At 32.8% G+C, this 18,439-nt stretch overlaps 1 protein-coding gene across 17 annotated transcripts in view; it reads left to right on the forward strand.

Moving 5' to 3' along the window:
• Nucleotides 1–8,432: 8,432 nt before the first annotated feature.
• Nucleotides 8,433–18,439, forward strand: part of LOC127851448 (adenylate kinase 9-like) — a 56,136-nt gene continuing 46,129 nt past the window's right edge. For all 17 annotated transcript variants that reach the window (XM_052385219.1, XM_052385222.1, XM_052385225.1 and 14 more), the window contains exons 1-10: nucleotides 8,433–8,545; nucleotides 11,441–11,590; nucleotides 12,142–12,262; nucleotides 12,576–12,725; nucleotides 13,068–13,180; nucleotides 13,801–13,908; nucleotides 14,647–14,715; nucleotides 16,037–16,171; nucleotides 17,085–17,159; nucleotides 17,636–17,877. In XM_052385219.1, the coding sequence (XP_052241179.1) occupies nucleotides 8,525–8,545; nucleotides 11,441–11,590; nucleotides 12,142–12,262; nucleotides 12,576–12,725; nucleotides 13,068–13,180; nucleotides 13,801–13,908; nucleotides 14,647–14,715; nucleotides 16,037–16,171; nucleotides 17,085–17,159; nucleotides 17,636–17,877 (1,184 nt within the window). In that variant the 5' untranslated portion in view covers nucleotides 8,433–8,524. The remainder of the gene's footprint in view (nucleotides 8,546–11,440; nucleotides 11,591–12,141; nucleotides 12,263–12,575; nucleotides 12,726–13,067; nucleotides 13,181–13,800; nucleotides 13,909–14,646; nucleotides 14,716–16,036; nucleotides 16,172–17,084; nucleotides 17,160–17,635; nucleotides 17,878–18,439) is intronic.

Below are 18,439 nucleotides of genomic sequence, written 5' to 3' on the forward strand. Positions count from 1 at the left end.
CAATACCAAAACACATTCCATTAATAATTCCAAATTTTAAGAGAAGAAAGATATAGTGAATCGAAAACCAACAAGCATGTGTTTTTAAGTATGTTAACCTCATATCATTTTGATAAAAATGAGTTCATTAAATTGAAAAGTTTAATATGAACATTTTCTATGAGATATTTTAATTTGCGAGCACGCATCAAAACATCTCCATAAAATGATGGGTGGGGCATTCCATTAGTAAAAATCTATTTTAAATGAACATTATATTTTAAAATTAAATCAACATACTTTCAGTTTGAGTGAAAATTAGCGAATTTACTTCGTAGGTTATGATACAAAAAAATCATATTTATGAAGTTGAGGCGGCATACGAGGTAAACTAACAATAATAACTTTAAATTAAGAATAACTTCACTTGGTCAGCATTAAACCATAAACAATAAAACTTATATGAATGAGTAATATTATTTGCCAAACATAGGCGATTTACAAAGCACGTGCATTTTTCCTGCGACGATCTTTAAACGACATAAAATACTGACGTGTAGCCCATTATCGGTAATGCGCAGACACAATCGTGATACATCGGCTATCTCGGATTCCTCCGTAAGATAGGCCTCGTGGCTAACCGTCGCCATATTGCCTTGTATTACTACTTTACTACCCAAAAGGTTGTCAGTCTATTGTTATGAGGCTGTATACATGCGCGTTGAACTAGCGCCAAACTTTTTACCGAAACTTTGATATTAAGAGCACTATTAACGTTCATTTGTGTTGCATTTTGACCTATTATCCAAGTGATTTACTTTTCCAGTATTATTTAATCACCCTATCATCCAATTTTTAAGATGAAATTACGGTGTTTACAAAACCAACCAAACCGAAAGTGAAACTGAATGCATTACGTTTCGCGATGTAAACATTAAATATTTGTTCAGTTTGAGGAAGCGAATCGATAATAGACGTTGGAATATGTATGCAATACAGACTATCATTGCCGAATGTAGTACTGGCTAAAAAATACCTTTTATGACAGGTCATGTATAGAACGTTAATGTCTGGGTTGTTCATTAACCCATTTATGCCCAGTGGACTCTCCCATCCTTCTAAATTGGATCAATTTATTTCCAAAAGTAGGGGTGTCTGGTATATTTATTTCTATATTTAGAATATTTCTTACAGAAATTTCTTTAAGCAAACAGCGCAGACCCAGATGAGACGCCGCATCATGCGGCGTCTCATCTGGGTTTACGCTGTTTGCAATGTCCTGGGTTAATATAATTAATGCACGTTTCTGATCTAATTGCCTGTATCTAGTTGTAATTACACTGATATTGATAAAATTACAACGTTTTTTTCATAAATTAACATTACATGTTTTATTTTTATCATTTAGGGAATATATAATTGTATCATTATCATCATTAAATATTCTGAAAATGATCTAAATAATCATGATTACTTTAAAGTAGAATTTTTATAGTTTACTCATTATTTTTAATGAATTTGCACATTTGCTTGATTCAAAATAAAATGTATTAATAAGGGTTTCAGTTGTTAGTTTTAACCCATTTTTAGTTTGATTAAATTTAAAGTACTACCTACGTACATGTATGTGAAATGCTCTTGAGTTCGTTTCCTGGGCCTAGAACCAGTACTTGGGTGTCTCTTGGAGATTTCTTAAGAATGCTCCCACACTGGGGATCAAATCAGTGACCTCCAGATCATTAGGTGGACACCACATCCATTACACATCAGCGACCTTTAATTAGTAAATTACTTTAGTATTGCAGCATTATATAATGTAATGTTGCTACATATTTTTGGAAAATGATTAATGTGCTGTACTAAATAAATCTAAATGCATACAATTTTAATTGTGTATATTGTGTGATTATTAGTTACAAATTCCCTTTTTACAGGCACAGGTGGTTAGCGTGTGGCTATGATATTAATTAGTGAAAACATCATTTTGAATGATAAATAATCATATTATAACGAAAAATTAACTTTTCTGAAAAAAATAAATATTTCACTATCAAATATATATATAACAAGGTATGCAACTCAAAATCAGCCCAAAACGGGGTGCATCGCTTTGAACAGCCATATCTTCATAAATTTTGCAGCGATTTTCACGATCTCGGTCTTATTCAACGCAGAAATGAATTTCCTTTCTGGAAATGTATATGTCTTGCAATATTTTAACAAATGCTGGGTCAACTTTTAAGAAATAACACGATACACAACACGCATGACCCAGTTGACAGTGATCATGCTGTCTTTAAGACTGAAATCTTCACGGAGTAAAGGGCAACTTCCCTACAAAGTTCATGTAGTTCGATACCATAATTCAATAAAAAGTATGAAAAAACATTATTACCGTTCTTGTCGTTACATTCTGCATCAAGACTAACTGTCCAGCGCCGTTTGAAACCTTTGTTTACATACATTTCAACTAACTGACATTTTAAACATACGAGTGATTTCATTGGTCCAATGCGGAGGTGTGTCTTTACGACTGGAGATTTCATTCATAAAGAATACATGATCACTGTCAACTGGGTCATGCGTGTTGTGTATCGTGTTATTTCTTAAAAGTTGACCCAGCATTTGTAAAAATATTGCAAGACATATACATTTCCAGAAAGGAAATTCATTTCTGCGTTGAATAAGACCGAGATCGTGAAAATCGCTGCACAATTGATGAAGATATGGCTGTTCAAAGCGATGCACCCCGTTTTGGGGTGATTTTGAGTTGCATACCTTGTTATATATATATTTGATAGTGAAATATTTTTTTTCAGAAAAGTTAATTTTTCGTTATAATATGATTATTTATCATTCAAAATGATGTTTTCACTAATTAATATCATAGCCACACGCTAACCACCTGTGTTTACAGGTATACTGGATTATGAAAGACTGATAAACATAAAATTGACAACTCATCTCCCGAACAACACTTTGTGTGGCTCATTCTCAGAACAAACCCATAGTCAGTGAGAAAACTACAGTGTAAAAAGACCACTTGATTGTGACAATTATGGCTGACCAAGCAAATGTTATCATTTAAAATAAAGAAAACTTCCAGTTCAATATACATTTTATACCAATTATGACATTGGCCAACACAGAAAATAATTATAAGGTTGATTTTCCCAAAATTGACTGTTACAATTGGATACTGTTTTAAGCTTCACTCTACTTTGTCTGAAAATAAAAGTCCTAAATGATGTAATAGAAACATACATATTTAATTTTTAGTTTTACAAGGATATATATATACATACATATATTATAATATCTTTTTATCGATGGTCAATCAATTTAAGTTTAACTAATATATACATACACATTTTATACATGTGTATGCTTTGATTTTTTTCTATTGAAGCCAAATTAATATCCCATTAGATAGATAGATAATATCACAGCAGTATTCCTATTTTGTCTGCAAGTACTGCAGAAATCATGGATTATTATTTTACTGAGTCAGCCTTAATCTTTATATTATAATTGTTAAAACAGATTAAGATGTGCATTATACAATTGAGGATGCATCAAGATTAAAAAATGGTACATGTATAAATTAAGAAAGAATCAATAACAATCAGAAACTGTGCATTTTTTACAGTATTGTGTGAAAGGATTTGAAGTAATGATGTGTTTTTGAAATATGATTTATGTGAATTTGAATAAATATATAAAATTTAGTGATTTTCTCAGACAAAAACTGTTAATTACATACTAAAGTATTCAGAATGTATTATTGTAATATTCATTCGAATTTTTTAGTACAAAAAGCACTTTTCCCTGGCATTTGTATTTATAGTAATTGCATATTTTTGTAATTCTGACAGCATTTATAAACTGTGTTCATGCAAGCATGAACACGGTTTCATTTTTTGAGTATTTAAACAAGAGGGCCATGATGGCCCTGTATCACTCCACTGCTGAAAAAAAGGCTGAAACAAATTTCTCTGCATGTGCAAATACTTAAATATAGGCCCTATTTAAGCACATGTACACTTTTGTGACCTTCTGGGCTGGGTCAAATTTAACCCCAGGGGCATAATTTGAGAAAACTTTGTAGAGGACTACTATATCTCACTACATACAAAATGTGGTAGCCCTAGGTCCTAGAGTTAAGGACAAGAATATTTTTAAAGTTTTCACAAAATAAGCAAGATATAAGCGTATATAATGTTCAATTTTGTGACATGCAGGTCAGGATCAAATTTGACCCAAAGGGCATAATTTGAACAAACTTGGTAGAGGACTATAAGATGTTACTGCATACCAAATTTGGTAGCCATAGTCAAAATGGTTTTCGACAAGAAGATTTTTAAAGATTTCACAAAATAGGCGCTTTGAAAGCGTTTATTCAATTTTGTGACCCCCCGGGGCAGGGTCAAAGTTGACCCCAGAGGCATTATTTGAACAAATTTGGTAGAGGTTTTTTTGATGTCACTACATACCAAATTTGGTAGCCCTAGGCCGAATGGTTATGGACAACAAGATTTTTAAAGTTTTCACAAAATAGGCCCCATATAAGCGTATGTTCAGTTTTGTGACCCCGGGCAGGGTCAAATTTGACCCAAGGGGCATAATTAGAACAAACTTGGTAGAGAACTATAACATGTCACTACATACCAAATTTGGTAGCCCTATGCCTTATGGTTAAGGACAAGAAGAGTTTTAAAATTTTCACAAAAAAAGGCACTATATAAGCATAAAATTGATTTTGTGGCCACCGGGGCAGGGTCAAATTTGACCCCTGGGGCATAATTTGAACAAACTAAGTAGAGGACTATACATTGTCACTACATACCAAATTGTGTAGCCCTAGGCTTAATGGTTATGGACAAGATTTTTTTTAAGTTATCACAAAATAGGCATTATATAAGCATATGTTCAATTTTGTGACCCCCGGGGAATGGGTCAAATTTGACCCTAGGGATTAAATTTGAACAAATTTGGTAGAGGACTATTAGATGTCACTATATACCAACTTTGATAGCCCTAGGCCGGATTGTTATTGACAAGAATTTTTTTGAAGTTTTCACAAAATAGGCCTTATATAAGCATATGTTCAATTTTGTGACCCTCGGGGCAGGGTCAAACTTGACCCCAGGGGCATAATTTGAACAAACTTGGTAGAGGACTATAAGATGCCACTACATACCAAATTTGGTAGCCCTAGGCCAATGGTTATGGACGAGAAGATTTGTAAAGTTTTCACAAAATATACCCTGTATATGCATATGTTCAATTTTGTGACCCCCTGGGCAGGGTCAAATTTGACCCCAGGGGTATAATTTGAACAAATTTGGTAGAGGACTATTAGATGTCTCTACATACCAAATTTGATAGCCCTAGGCCCAATGGTTATGGACGGGAGATTTTAAAAGTTTTCACAAAATAGGCCTTACATTGTATTTAAGCAAATTTTCAATTTTGTGACCCCCAGGGCAGAGTCAAATTTGACCACAGGGGCATAATTTGAACAAATTTGAAAGAGGTACACCCCAGGAACATTCCTAAGAAATTTCATCAGAATTGGACCAGTAGTTTAGGAGAAGATGTTTAAAGGAAAAGTTTATGCATGGATGCACGATGGACACAGGACCTTTGGCCAGTGGAGCTAAAAATCAAATTAAACATTTAGTTTTGATTTAAAATCAGTTTTTATATGCAAGTGTCTATTTCACTTATAAATTAAAACAGCATATTATTCATAATTGAAAAGATTATTCCAAGCTTGATGTCATATTTCAACTTTGCATAGTGTAGTTAATTGAACATTGTATTGAACTGTATGGGCAGCTATATTTTTTAATTTATGTATGTTGTATTATACAAAATGCATTATTTCTACCACAAGTAGACCATATAAGGCTTACTGCTACTAAATAGGCACTGGTATGAATTTGACACTGTTTTTGATACTCATACAAAACTTTAATTATTACTACACTTTAGTATATTAAATATTTTCAAGTTTTTGTTCAACATTTTTTGCAAAAGAAAAGAGTGTCTTAATGCATTTGAAAATATACTTAAAACAAACTAAAAATGCATTTTAACATACCTTTTTCCTGGTAAAGTGTATTTGGGATGATAAAAAATACACTTGAAGAGTATTAATGCTGGAAAAATGCAGAAAAAAATACATTTGTTTCTGTTAGAAGTGTGTCTTGTCTGCATTTTTAAGTGTATTAAATGCACATCAAATGCAGATAAATACAATGCCAATACTGTTACATGTATTGTAATGGACATAAAATGCACTTGTTCTTGTAATTAAATGCTTTAGTGAATTGAAATAACCTTTTATAACGTTTTAACAATTAATAATACCTTCTTATATAAATTTTCTTTTGAAATGTGACACTTAAATGATTTTTGCACCACTAGTAAGAGATATAATTTGTGCTCATAATGCTTTATCATTACACTACAAAATATCATTTGTTGTATGAAAATTACCCGTAAAATTCATGTGAACGCTCAAGAGATCAATAGCAGCGTGCTATACCCTGCACCTTTTTACATGACTTGATAGTATTTAGTCCCCAATTCTACATGGCTAAGGGAAAATTAATGTGCAGATTTGACAAATAAGTCTTAACTGGGATCTAATAGGCAGACTTTCATATTACTTGTATTTAATTTAAATAATGATCTGAATTGCTCTTTGGCAAATCTTTGTTGGTCACAGTATGCAACTGAATTTTGTTCACTTTGTAGTGATTATATTTCCTATATTTATCAGACAACATCTTTCTTCAAAAGTTTAACATGATTGCTTGGTTAATTTAGAAACAAGATCAATGCATCATAACATAAAATGAAAAAATGTGTAATAGTAAAAATGGCAGCAAAAAAGCACTAGATTATCTGCCTTAAATCTGAGACGATATGTTGATGTATTGGAATTTCTCATAAATAATGTGCTCCATAGTTGTATAATTGTATAGTCGCATGCATGAGTGGTGTCAATGTCACAATACCAATTAAAGCCTATAATTTACTAAAACAATTTGAAGTTTGATGTGAGTGTTTTTCAAGATCTGTTATATATAATTATATATACATGTATATATATATTGTTGAAAAGTTAACATGCAATAAGTTTACTGTAATTAAGTGACAAATAGTTTTACTGATTTGGTTGGATGCATATATGCAGATATATCATGGTTTGTGCAGAGGACAGTAGCAAAAACAAGAGCTGTCTCCGTAGGATGACATACGCCCCCAATAAACGCTTTAATAGAAGTTATGAGCATTTTTCAAAACCTAAAAGCCGACCCTAAGTTCAAGGTCAAAGGGGTCAAAATTTGTGTGTGTATGGGAAGGCCTTGTCCATATACACATGCATACCAAATATGAATGTTACATCTGAAGCTACATAGAAGTTATGAGCATTTTTTTGAAACCTAAATGCAAAGTGTGACGGATAGACAGACGGACAGTGCGATCACTATATGCCCTCCTTTGGGGGCATAAAAATGTGTTTCACATTGTTTTGGTAAATTAGTAATGTAGTTAAAAGAACAGAATCATCAATTATAAAGTTATTGATTATAAAGTGTTGCTGGCATATTTGATGCATTCATCTAGCTATAACAAGGCCCCTGTTTTATCCCCACTGGCACCGAGTGAGGGTTCTCAAAATCTTTAAACAATATAAATAACTACATATAGGGTCGAGAGCCTTGTTGATATGGGGGCTAAACAGCGACCCAGGTTAAAGGCCGAGGCCAAATAAATAAACCAGGGCAGAGGCCGCATGAGCCTGCTATACTCTGAACAAGTATTGTTTCTTCTCAGAAAACTGGCTTAAGTGTCTTACTAAGCTTTAGACTTTGAGTTTCAGTGCAATCAATCTAAAATAAATTGGTCAAATTATAGCTAAAGAAACTTCAGCGTACAGTTTATATAGTATTGACAGACCTGTAAAGTCGCGCCAGTCAAAAATCATAAAAAGCGACATTTAAAGTTATGGTAGCCAGAACTAGTCAAATTAAATAATAATTTGTAAAAAATAAACATTCTGCACAAATTCAATTATTTACTTTACCTGTGTGTATGAATCATTTCAGTCTTGATGGTTAGTGAACTATGTCAAAAGCACCATATCTATGAAACACTTGTTTTTTTAATAGTGCAATGTTCCACAGAAATGATGCTGATGATTATTCTACACGATGATGAATTATTAGATATATTTCTAAATTCCATTTCCACCAACAATTCGGTTATTCAACTACCAGTTCACATGCTTCATACACAGTTGAAAATAACACTATTTCACTCAACAACCGTGACACATGTACTCAATTTTTCAACTTTTCGCAATTAAAATTGTCTTCTACTGTTATTGTTGTTGTTGTACTTTTGAAAGTAGTTCGAAAGATGGCGACCATTAACCCAGAGATTGATTTATGAAATAAATCGTCTGCTGATCCAGAGTGGCGCAGACAACGACGGAAATTACCGATCGCCTTAGCTACCGAACAACAAGATGGCTGACACTGGCCAAACTGTGAGTCCTATTATAAATATTTCGTTATTTTGTGTTATTTTTATGAAAATTACCAAAACTAAATATTATTCATAAAGAAGAATATCAAAATGTATTGGCTAACAATTCTTTTCAACTAAATGTGCTCATCTGAATGCAGTTTATTTGAAAACGATCCTGGGTTGGAGCACTTGTTTACATGTAAACAAAGTGGGTGGGGAAATATGATACACGTTGTTTTAACTTTAAATACTTTCTTAAAGCAATTAAAACAGATATTTTATATTTTCCAAACAATTGCTGCAACTCAGTGCCTTGTAGACATGTATGAGTATTTATGGGACGATTGAACTTTACCGGTACGCAACACTTAACATCAAACAGCGTACCCTAACCCTTAACACCTAACACATAACAACTAACGCAACACCTTATAATCCGTTTTTATGCTATATATTTCCTTAGTATCGGGGGCTACCGCCCCCAAACCCCCGCTTTGTCGATAGTGGTAAACAACTGCATACTGGTAAAGTTCAATCTAGCCGTATTTATTACACAAACAGAATTAGACATATTAAAATGAAAATTGAGCATTTGCAAAGACCTATAATAGAGTAATAGTGTATTATAGGTCTTTGGCATTTGCAACCACAACAGACAAACATTTGGTGTGCGGTCTTTTCTCCCCCTGGTCTTTTCTCTCCCTGGGACATTTCTCCCCCTAGTCTTTTCTCCTCCTAATACCCTAGTCTTTTCTCCTTCCAGCATATTTCATACTGAGGGAGTAATCTGCTACTTTGAACACCTCTATTGATATTCTTGATTAGTCCCTGATTGAATTATCAATGTTAATTCAATCAGTGATCAACCAAGCTCATCAATAGAGAAAGGAAGTTTTATCATTGCTTCATTTTCATTATTTGTCAATGAAATAGATTGAGTGTGTTTATGTCATTTCAACATTATAATGTTAAATTTATTTAAACAGTCTTTGTATTTATTTGAAATCTAGTATTTTTATGTTGTATCTTTTTTGAACATTTAGACTTATTAGCCATCAGCTCTACTTAAAAATTATTAACAATAAAGTAACTAAGAATTATATTTCAAAATAAATCCATACATTAATTTGAATTAAGTATGTACATTTATTTTAAACATATTCTAAGCTACTTTTTATTTACTAATGTCAAAGTATTTATGTACAAAATGTAAAACGTTACTAAATTATTCAAGTGAATTATTTGAGTTAAACTGCTAACTATTTTGATCACAGTGACACAATGAATGATAGAAATTGAAATAAATTGCTAAAATTAGTGTGTGATTGAAATGTGTAGCAACCAAAATTTTGAATATTGATTATTAATTTTGAATTTAATATAAATATTTCCAAACTGTAAAATATAAATTTCAAAATGATCATGAAGCAATTAAAGTAAAATCAAAACTACCTTGTTTCATGACATTGGGACTGGGTAGGATATGGACAGGATGTGGAAATGGTCAGGTGTGAATCCCTAAGACATTGTTGTGAGAAATTCTTGCTTAGTTACATGGGTGGAATGTGTCATCCTTGTTTATTTAAAAGAATGTGCCAATCAACATCTTAGCTCATTTTTAACTGATCATTAAACAGAAGCAGCAACACAACACAGTTACTAATTAATTAATTTATTTTTATTTTTCAAATCATCAATTTGTATTCATTATATCATGGTATACATCAAAAGCAATTTTTAGTTTTGTAAAACATTTAATGAAAGTTTAAATACATTTCAAACATAAAGAATCACAACACAATTACTAATTATTTTATTTTATTTCAAATCATCAATATTTACTCTTAATATTATGGTTCACATCAAAAACAATTTTTAGTTTTGTTAAACATTTAATGAAATTTTAAATATATATTTTTGTATTAAATATTTATTAAAATGAATAAAAAACTATGAATGTGTTAAAATTGTTACAATAATATAATTTAATTAGATATATCTGTGCCAATAAATTTTTTGTATTAAATAATAATTTTTTGTATTAAATAATAATTTAAATGAAGAATAAACATATGAATGTTTAAAAATGTTATAATATCATTATAGAAGTTAGATCTGCGCCAAGACATTTTTTGTATTAAATAATATTCTGTATTAAATTATAATTTTAATGAAGAAAAAATATGAAGAATTAAAAATTGTAATAATATAATTTTAGAAGTTAGATCTATGTTTAAATGACATGTTTTCAGCATTAAAAAGCATATAATATTATCAAAAATAACTGATCAGATAAAAAACAAAAAACAAAAACACACTTTTTTAACTGCACTGATTCACATTTACTGGTACTCAGCTGCACCATACACCCTATTCATTTCATAAATGTTCAAGAATGATTAACAATCAATTTTTATTTAATTAGATTAATTTATAAACTAAAACAGAAACTTAAAATAATATGTTGCTATATTACTATTTCTTTCATAGTCTTATAGACTTACAACAAAATTTAATAAAAAATAGCACTACTCTACACTGATTATGCAATAATAACACCAACATTTACTGGTATAACTAAATTGCTCCTTCATTAACCATTCTCCAATCACATACTTCATTTTCTCCTACCTAAATATACAGATAATATAAGAAAAGTTGGGAGGAGAAAAGTCTAGGGTTTGGGGGGAGAAAAGACCAGGGGAGAAACATCCAGGGGGAGAAAAGACCGGAAACCAAACATTTTTATTCAAAATTATATGGTAGATTTTACAGATTCTTGTTTAAAAAGTCAACTTTTTAGGAAAATATTATGACAGGTAAAAACTTAACAGTCTCAAATTGCCTGGATTGCTTTTTGATTTGACAAGCATATGTATGCTCAAAGTTTAATTCTAGTGTTATCATTTTTCAGGCTGGTGTCAAAGAACTAGAAAAAAATATGGCTGAAATCAAGCCAGCACCAAATATGGAAGCAGTCAGTGTCACTGATTCAAGCCAGAATTTGGCAGATATTTCTGCAATGCTGAAAAAAATTGATTATGATCCATATAACGAAGATGAGGTAATACGTGTGTGGCTTTAAACCTTTACAACTGTTTCTTCCACTATTTAAAGTTTATTGAGTGAAAAAAGTATTTTTGTAAACAGGGCTCTAATTATTTCTCATATTGTCTTGCTGACTCACTCTGTAATTTGTAATATAAATGAAGGATCTTTTATTTTTGTTTCACTTTGCAACCATATGGGAGGAAAATATTATATGTAACCGTTGTAACTATTTTCCTTCTTGTTAATTGCATTTTTATATAACAATAGTGCTTAAACATGCTGGTTATATGTTTGTAACACACAATATTTATTTCTCTAATACAATTGTTATTCATGCTTTCCTTCCTGTACCAATTATGCAGTAAATTTGTCTTTTCGCCTGAACTGGATATTCCTTTTGAAGAGACATTCTGTATACAAAAAATTCCTTAAAAGCAGAAAGTGTCATCCTTGATTATCGTGTGCATATTGCACAGACTAATCTGGGACAATGCTTTGCACACTTGCATTAAGCTCAGTTTGCCAAGATTGGGAAACAATAATTAATTGTTTTATTCTTTGCAGACTGAGCTCAGATTCCTGCATTCCAAGCCAACATGCTTCATTGTCCTTGGCAAACCTGGTGCAGGCAAAACCACACTTGCAAAGCGACTCGCGATGGATTGGAAATGTGAACTGATTTCATGTAAGTGCAGGTTGTTGATGTTGTCAATAAGTTAGAATATTTCTTGGAATTATCAGAAAATATGAGGGTAATTACAGGGAATAGTCAATAGAATTGTATAGATTAATGATATTATGAAACATCACAATTTTAACCTGATATTTTTTTATTTTTCAATGTCCAGCTCATTTTGGAAATTAACATGCAGAAGATTTAAAAATTGCATAGAAGTTAAAAATTGAAACAAATTGCTGCCTTTTATCAAATCTAAATCCACACCATTTAACTCACACATCTATGTGTTTTCAAGTTTGGATTATGTTTTATCTTGTAGCTACTCAACTGCTGCAACAGCATATTGATATGCAGACAGAGTTCGGTGTGAATTGCCTGAAGATATTGCTGAAAGGGGAGGCAGTTCCAGAGGAAATGATCATCAAGATGCTGGAGGACAAGATCAACTCCCCTGAAGTGGCCCACCATGGTTTGTGTCTCGTTATTACATTTTTTCATTTTGCCAAATTGGTTTTGGTGTGGCTGGTACCTGATTCTTTTTACTTGAATTGCTATTTTGCATAATATAGTATGAATTTTTCTTGAATGACATATTCTCATAAACGTTATTCTCAGAATATTTGAAATGTAAGTGTTTTAAAGGGATTTTCACAGATTGTATTTTTGTATATTTAAATAATGTCATAAATGGTTTTATGGAGTGAGATATAATTCTACTTAAATTTATGCTTTAGTCGTATCCCACTTTAAACTACTATTCTATTTTGAACCCTTCAGCAAATGCAATTCATCCTATGTTATGTCTTTTTAGGCTACATTTTGGATGATTTCCCGACCCTGTCAGAGGCCACAATGACTGTAAAGGATCAGCTAGAATTGATTAAAAACTGGAAATTGAAGCCAGACTTTATAATAAATTTAAAGGTACGTTTTCTACGCTTCTTTTCATATCCCATATTCAACAACCATGCTTTTATTTTGAGATTGAAAATAAGACAATATTGTTGACACATAATTAGATTCTAAGAAAGCTTTATAAAAAAATGTTTGCAGGAAGTACTAACAGCCCTGATGAATTGTGCAATTGATACAATAGCTACAATAAAGCAGAATGTGTTTTCTATTGAATCAATTTGCTGAAAGATGCAAATACAAAGTTAGAGCCCCAATAGACATTAGAGGTACAGTGAACACAGATTGGGTTTGCTCTATAGAATGTTTACAAAATTTGGTACACAGAAGAAATTTTCAATATTTTTATCTTTTGTAACTACGTAGTAGACATATTTAAATTATGAATTATTTATAGAATTAAATATTGTAGAAATGTTAGGGATACAAACAAGGTAGACATTTTCTGGCACTCAAGGTCTGCATGGTAAAAGAAAAGGTGACAGCAAATTATAATGACAATTTATATTATCATAATGTAGGAAAAAAGAGCTAAATTAGCGACGGGCATTTCTTTAATATTCGGAAAATTACCAAAATTGGTTACGCTTTCTGAATAATACACATCTTTCAATTATTGATATGCTTTAAAGATCCCGGACAAAGACTTGGAGAAGAGGCGAGTGGGCATGAGAGTGGATCCAGTGACTGGCGATGTATACACTGCTGATATCTACAATCCAGAGAAACCAGTGAAAGAGGTAGGCGCAATTATCATTTGAGCTGCGTTCTTAGATTATTGGTTATTATGATTATTAGATTATTAATGCTTGTGCGTAAAATGTCCTTCCAGATTAGCCTGTGCAGTCCACACAGGCCTTTCAGGGACGACACTTTCCGCCTAAACTGGATTTTTGTTTGAAAGAGACTTCCTATAAACAAAAATTCCATTCAAGTGGAAAGTGTGCAGTCCACACAGGCTTATTTGGGACAACACTTTACACACATGCATAAGACCCAGTTTTCCCAGAGAAGGGGGTCATTTTTAAAGAGTGCTTGAAATTTGCCTAAACTTATTTCATTTATTGTTTATCTTTCAACTTATGCAGATTTTAGCTTTTATTTGTATGGAAACTATTAATAAAGGCTTGTTTGTTTTGAACAAGACTTTTCCAGATATGAGGCCTACCGGTATGTAAGAATCTTAGATTGTTCTTTTTTTTTTGCTATCAAATCTAATCAGCATAGTCTGCTTGAGTATTCACACCACTCTGATTTAGGATGACTCTTGCAGTTTAAATGGTATTTTCTGTTTAAAAGTAGTATCTTCTAACAATTCTTCCTCTGAAGGCAGAAAGTGCAATCTTAGCTCACACTGACTAGATCCAGTTATATATTTTACATTCAAGAATTAAACCCCATTTCCCTGTGAGATCCCATTTATAATATGTATCGCACTATTGTTCATCATGATCTTATGTGATGATGTTTTCTATTAGGAGAAAGAGACAGAAGGGGAGGGTGAGGAAGAAGAAGAAGAGGAGGAGGCAGAAGAAACACCTGAAGATGTATGAAGTGCTATAATTTGCTCACACTAAGCAATATCATAATTACTCTAAGTTTACAGACACTCTTTTTTTGGACACCCACTCTGTCTGTCTGTTTTTCAGTCTGCCTGTCAGTCAGTCACACTTTTCTGGATCCTGCGATAACTTTAAAAGTTCTTCATATTTTTTTATGAAACTTGAAACATGGATAGATGGCAATATGAAGATTATGCACGTCATTTCATTTTGTATCTACATCAATAATTCTGGTTTCTATGGCAGCAAATAGACTAAAAATGCTGCTGAAAATGGTGGTTTTCTGGATCCTGCGATAACTTTAAAAGTTCTTCATATTTTTCCATGAAACTTGAAACATGGATAGATGGCAATATGGACATTATGCATGTCATTTCATTTTGTTCCGATGTCAAAAATTCTGGTTGCTATGGCAACAAATTAAAATTATTCTGACAATGGTGGAATTTCTAACAATGGTGGAGCAGGTAGGGGACATATATTGCTAGGCAATAGTCTTGTTTTCTGAAAAACAAACGTCAAACACAATCAAATTATTATCAATTTATTGCAAACAAATCCTTTAAGTATTTAATACTTCACGGTGTCAAATACACAAACATACAGTATTATTCATAGATGTCATAATGCAAAGGAGTTGTCAGTGTGCCTCTCAATTTGCTGACACTGTATTTTGGCAATACTTTTGAGTATCTAACTTTTTGCCCACGAAGAACTTTACTGTGTAACCAAGAACTTCGAGTTTAAGATGGTAGTCATCAATGTCATAAAGTAATAATGACTATAATATTAGACTTCTCTGAAATGTTTCTAAACTCAAAATGACAAAATGAGCTTGTATCCATAGCTGCCCTGCTTACCATACAATGAAATGTTTGGGACTTTGTATGTATTACATGATGTATATTAAAATACCTCATTTTCACCTTGACCTTTACCATTTGGCATTGAGCATATTCAAATGGGTCAATGAATCAATACTGAAAAGGCTTTCTCTTGAGACATATGCATTTTATTTAATGTAGCATCTTGTTCAGTTGGTGTAAACTCATCTACACTGAAATTTAATTGCATCCACGGGAATCTTCAGGCAATAAATTGTTACATCATAGGCACATTTCTTGTGTAATTATGTTTATGGCGTAAATGTAAAATCTGGAAAATGCATGTCTAATTTTTGGAAAGTTAATGCCCCTCCCGCTTAGATGGGCATATTGACCCTTTTCCAGTTCCTCAGAAAATCAAATTAACTTAAAGACCTTTCTTACTAGATTCCTGTTTTAGCCTTACACATATTCTGTTTAAGTTGTTGGAGGAAGAGATGGTTCCCGAGTTGCCAGCCGAGGTGTTGGAGCGTATCATCACCCGCCCTGAGGACCTCCCTGAACAAGTGGATAAACACATCCGCAAATTTAAAGTCAATCTCCTTCGTCTTCTCGAGGTAAATGTCTGAAGACTTAAACACAATTTGTGAATGTGTTAAACACAAACACTGGTTGGTCCTATTTGTATAGCGCTGTTGTGTTAAAAAACACTTTTTTACTTTGGACCCCACATAGTGGGGTTATTTAACATTGCACTTGTCTGTCTTTAAGTAAGGTCCAAAGCTTGTGTTTTGAACACCTCTTTAAGTTATCAACTCCTCCTAAAGTAATGGGTGGATCAAACTTGCACAGTTGAATAATCTCAATGTGTATATGATTTTAAAGAAATGAATTTGGCTGTGACTATTGTTGGCAGATTTATGGCCCTTGTCTGTTCTTCCCCCATAGAATATGCATTGTAGATCCACAAATTTGTGTTTTCAATGACTCTTCAAATACTGAGTTTACCTCTCTCAAACTTTCACCATTGAATGTTCTTAATGTGCTTATGAACCTTAAGAAAGGAAATTTGGCTGAGACAAGTTTTGGCGGAATAATGATTGCCATTTGTTAGTTTTTAACTATAGAAAATATAGTCCCAACATTTTGTATTTTTTACTCCTTTTTAACTACTTGTTGAATCTCTCTGAAACTTTCACAAGTTTATGACCTAACCTAAATTTGTAGATGATTACAAAGAAAGGAACAGTGACTGTCAGTAGCTCTGGCTGATTAATTGCGGAATATATGGTTGTCTTCTTTAGAATTTAAAGTTGATGTGTGTGTCCATAAATGTGTTGTGGGGGCATCAGTGTCCATGATTTATTTCTAGTTGCTACAGGTTGTTTTTGTTGTGCCAATGAAGAATGGCAGACAGTGTGTCAGATTTCCTTAAATACACAATCGAATGGCCATAAACTAAAATTGTAAAAAAAATATAAATAACAATCCCGAACATTTACTCAGGAATACTACAACTTTAATCTGCAGGAATACATGGGTGACCATGATCAGCAATACTTGATTGAGATGGACGCCAACCAGACCTCCAATAATCTGTTCAAGGTGAGATATATACAAGCCTTAGTCTTGGAAAACTGGGTGCATGTGTGTATAATGTCGTATAATGATAATTATAGCAACATTTCTTTTAACAAGGGCCGTAAGTAGATTCTAAAGACTGGTTCATCAAAAGATTCTAAAAGAGCCATCAATACCAAGTAAAGAAATAGTTTTGTGTTTAACTTTGCTTTACAATTGTTTTTCTTTAAACTAAAATCTTGCCTGCTAAAAAGTATTTGATATTATTGAGTGCGGTAACACCTAATGATGTTCAAGTTATTGCAATTATCAATATTAGCACAAACCTGTATTTCCTGCATGTGGACATTTTGAACCAAGTGTGCTCAGATTCTCAGTTTGATCTAAGCATGCTTGTGACATTTCTTAGTCTAATGCTACGGCTTGCTGGATGGAACTGGTAATTTTAGATACTTTTATACACATTAAAAATGCTCAAAGTTCCTCTGTCATTCATCTAGCAATTACAATCGCGCCTCAACTGTTTTGTTCTGCGTCCGGCTGCCGTACCGATCCGGCTTCACGATCCTGAAGAAGAGGAAATTCCGGAGGAGATTGAAACAGATGAGCTCATGAGAACTCTTGCACCTAAGCAGATGGTTGCCCCGAGGTTCCGCTGGCGAAGGAGTCGATGGTTGAGGAACTGTCCTGTGGCTCTCCATGAAGGGAACATCGTGCCGGGGAAACCAGATTTGGCTGTCAGGTAGGTAGTGTATGGTAGATTTGCATTTGTATGGTATCCATTTATGTGTGTGTTTTTTATGCCCTAAAAGGAAGGCAATTTAAAGTTGAACAGTCTCTCTGTTACCTTGTACATATTGCCAAGATTACGTATTCTACAAAGTCTTATACAATTCAAGGCATTGTTAAACCTTAAAGACAATTTTTTCTATACAAATCTCCTACAGGCAAAACATGCCCCATACCTCTGTTTTGTATTTGAGCCTTGCGCTGGGAAAACCAGGCTTAATGTATGTGCATAAAGTGTCTTACGAGATTAGCCTGTGTTGTCCACACAGGCTAACCAGGGACGAAACTTTCAGCCTTTACTGGAGTTTGGCTAAGAAGAGACTTCTTTTAAGCAAAAAATACTGTAAAAGCACAAAATTGTATTCCTGATTAGCCTGTGTGGACTTAACATGTTAATGTGGAACGAATCACCACCAATATATGAAGCCCCGTTTTCACAGAGCAAGGAGCTTTTTGTTTGTATGCCAAATTTTTTATCTTGCTAGTTTTTTTTGATGGGTGAGGATTTTGATGAA

The sequence above is a fragment of the Dreissena polymorpha genome, chromosome 11, assembly GCF_020536995.1.
Source record: "Dreissena polymorpha isolate Duluth1 chromosome 11, UMN_Dpol_1.0, whole genome shotgun sequence".
Classification (NCBI taxonomy): Eukaryota; Metazoa; Mollusca; class Bivalvia; order Myida; family Dreissenidae; genus Dreissena; species Dreissena polymorpha.